This window comes from Castanea sativa, chromosome 2, assembly GCF_040712315.1.
Source record: "Castanea sativa cultivar Marrone di Chiusa Pesio chromosome 2, ASM4071231v1".
NCBI classification, from domain to species: domain Eukaryota; kingdom Viridiplantae; phylum Streptophyta; class Magnoliopsida; order Fagales; family Fagaceae; genus Castanea; species Castanea sativa.
Genome location: NC_134014.1, coordinates 21,986,324 through 21,990,094, shown reverse-complemented (window position 1 = coordinate 21,990,094; position 3,771 = coordinate 21,986,324). Strand labels below are relative to the sequence as shown.

The 3,771-nt window shown below is 38.2% G+C and overlaps 1 protein-coding gene across 1 annotated transcript; it reads left to right on the top strand.

Annotated features, from left to right (window-relative positions):
• The first annotated feature begins 542 nt into the window (after positions 1-542).
• Positions 543-2,319, top strand: LOC142625068 (uncharacterized). The gene is made up of 4 exons (XM_075798777.1): positions 543-686; positions 785-1,126; positions 1,215-1,853; positions 2,041-2,319. Exons 1-4 carry the CDS (start codon positions 543-545, stop codon positions 2,317-2,319), a joined length of 1,404 nt encoding a protein of 467 aa, XP_075654892.1.
• Positions 2,320-3,771: the final 1,452 nt, after the last annotated feature.

Genomic DNA, 3,771 nt, shown 5'->3' with positions numbered 1-3,771 from the left:
CAACTTACCTAACAAAGCTGCCAAGGGAGATGAGTTACCAACTTAAGACCTTGAACTTGGAGCACACATGTACCAGGAGCTACAAAAATCCAAGGTGCACTACCAAGTTCCTTGCAAGGAAGTTGATGAAAAAGGTGAGGAGACAACTTGATATAAAGCTAAAGAATATTCAAAGAGCAGTGCATGAGAAGTATGTGGTGAATATTAGTGCTGGGAAGGCCAGTAGGGCTAGGGAAAGGGCTCAAGAGTTTGTTGATGGGTCTTACACAGAGCAGTACAATCAGCTCTGAGATTATTGTGCAGAACTGAGGAAATCTAGTCCTGGTAGTACAATTCTGATAAAAACTCACACTTATAATGAGGGAGACTTGGCAGCTAAAATGGATTTATAGATAGAAGTGCCCTACTTTGAGGGATTGTACATTTGCTAGGTTGGGTGTAAGAAGGGATTCTTGGCAGGCTACAGGCCAATAATTGGATTGGATGCTTGCCATCTTAAAACCAAGGTGGAAGGGGGGGGGCAGCTGATTGTTGCAATTGTAATGGACACCAATGAAGAATATTTCCCTTTGGCTGTGGCAGTAGTGGAAGCTGAAACCAAGGACTCATGGACTTGGTTTATAAACCTGTTGCTAGCTGACATTGGTGACAACAAGAGGTGGACATTCATATCAGACCAACAAAAGGTATTTCCATATTTTATGTTTGTTTATAACATGAGAAATATGAACAACAATTGTATGTGATGTATATGTACTTACTTCTTATTGTTTGCATTTGGCAGGGATTAGTGCAGTCATTTGTAGATAACTGGCCTCATTATGAACATAGGATCTGTTGTAGACATTTGTACAACAATTTGAGGAAGCAACATCCTAGTCTCCTAATTAGAGAATTGTTTTGGAGAGCAACAAAAGTGACTTATGTACAGGAATTCGAGAGGGCAATGAATGAGATGAAAGATATTGATGAGGGTGCATTCTTTTGGCTGAAAGGACACACCACAACAATATGGGCTAGACACATGTTCAAGGGTGATGAGCTAAGTGATACTGTTCTCAACAATATGTGTGAAAGCTTCAATAGTATGATCATAAAATTTAGAGGGAAGCCCATTATTAGCATGGTATGCAAATTTTCTATACTTTATGTATATAGGTCTGAGTTATATATTTTTTAGCATGCACTAATACATGGGTTGTTTATGTATGCAGCTTGAAGAAATTAGGTTGTTTTTGATGAATAGGTCCCAACAAAATAGACTAAGTATTTTGAAGGTAGAGTTTGAGTTGTGCCCTAGAGTATGTAAAAGATTGTATAGGGAGAAGATGAGTAGCAGTAAATGGTTGGCTTGTTGGTCTTCTCACACAAAATTTGAGGTTAAGAATGGGCTACAAAGTTTGATTGTGGACCTAGAGAAGAGAACATGTACTTGTAGGAAATGGGACATCACTGGTATTCCATACTGCCATGCAATTTCATGCATATTCTTCAACAGGGAGGCAGATGAGAAATACACCAATGACTACTACAAAGTCAGCACATACAAGGCATGCTATGAGCCCATCATTGATCCCATTAATGGTCAGAACATGTGGACCCCAACTGGACTCCCACCTGTGCAGCCTCCAACAAAGAGAAGGCTACCTGGAAGGCCCAAGAAGAAGAGAGTAAATGAACCCAATGAACCAAGAAGGGGTCATAGCAAGGGGTTGGGTATTGCCAAGAGGTGCAAGGCATGTGGGAAGATAGGCCACAATAAAAGAAGTTGCAAAGGTGAGGTTGGAGGGAATTCTTCACTGCCTATAACTGGTGGTGGTGGTCCAAACAACAAGAGTTCTAGTCTAAAACAGGTATAATAGTTGTTTCAATTTTTCAATGTTATAATACTTGTTTAATGTTATTATACTTCTTCACTGCCTATAATACTTCAACCTGGTGGTGAGGTTGGGAATTTTTTAATGTTATAATACTTCTTCATTGCCTATAATACTTGTTTCAATTTTTTAATGTTAACTTGAGTGTATGTGTTGTTTATAGACAAGTGGAGGAGTGGCCATCAATGAGCCAAATCCATCAAGGATGCCACCTACCAAACAAGCTGGAAGCAGTGCAACAACCACTAAACAAGCTACAAGCAGTGCACCCTCCAATAGTATAACATCCAATCCAAACAAGAACACATATGAAAATCCAAAGAAGAGAAAGAAGGGGAGTGTCACAAGTGAGATTTTGAATGCATCAAGAAATGCATCTAGGTACAAAGAAGCATTGAGGTTTGCTGAGAGCCACTCATCTGTGCATGGGTCAATGGGATAAGCTGATGGAGACTGAGCAAATTCCATTTCTTTGTTTTCTGTTTCTTTGAACTTTTTTGTGGTAGTCAGTGGTAGTAAAAGTCATTTTTGTTGGTTCTAATTATTGATGAATTATGACTGAATTATGCAATCACCTTTTTGTTTTTGTTGCCTGAACAATCGCTAAATTATGCAAAAGAAGTTGCAAATGAATATTGTAATATTGTGGCAGCTAAGCTTATTGTGTATTGTGTGTTGAACTATGGCAGCTAAGGTGTATTGTGATTTGTGGTAGCAAAGCTTATTGTGTATTGTGATTTGTGTATGGCAGCTAAGGTGCTAAGCTTTTTGTGTATTGTGATTTGTGTATGGCAGCTAAGGTGTATGGCAGCTAAGCTTTTTGTGTATTTTGGATAGATTCATGTCTGTCATATATATAGTGCACCTTATAGTGGTGTATTGTACCATCAGGTTCAAACTTTGACCAATACTTTTTCCTTTTGAAATGGAAGGATTGTAAGAAGTAATTTGTTGAACTTGTTGGTACATGAGTTTTTCTTGTAAGATTGTTGGTAGCATAGGATTCTGGTTTGAGGTTTGAAGAGTAGTCTGTATCACTCCTCTATTGACTATTGAAACTTTTTGAATTTGTAAACCAAAGTGTATTTTGTCTAATGGAAAGTAAAGGTTCCTCAACAATGCTCTTGGGGTATGACAACTTGCCTGCTTGATCACATCATATTTTAAGTATGCAGATCATGCTGCCAATGGTTGTTAATTGTGAATTGGATTGGTGACTTGGGTTCATACAAAACCAGGTTGTTTTATATGTGCTTTTGCTTGGGAACACATCAGTTGTAAGTCTCCTCTTCTCTGTGGTGAATTGGTAGAAATGGATTTGGTTTCCATAATTAATTACTAGGCATGCTTTCATTTGTTGGCTTGCAATGAAGGACATGTTTCTTACAAGAGATAGATTGGCTTAAGGGAGGGGGGGTTTAGTGTGTTGTGCCCACTGTGCAGAGAGGTCATTTTTTCTTTGAGTAACTACAAGTGTCAAGTATTTTCCAGTGGGCAGTTTGCACACAATGACTGAATTGGTAACTTCAGTTCAGTGAGTTACACACAGTGACCAACTTAAGTTCATTCATTCATTAAAAAACCAGATAACATTGAACAATTTATCTAAAACAGCATATACACTTTATGTTCAATCCATGATAATTTTATTTCATTCAAACTGAAATTACAGAGGTAATTGGAATATAGTTTTCCACAAAATGCTTCACAAAATGCTTCACAAAATGCTCCACAAAATGCTTCATACAAGGCACTTCATTTATCTACCTCAACCCTACATACCTTAACCATGCACACACCATCTAACCCATCCATCTAAACCACCAAAACTAAAATCACACAAAGACAGATCCCACACATCAGCAATGGCAAAATCAGAGACACTGTCAAACAT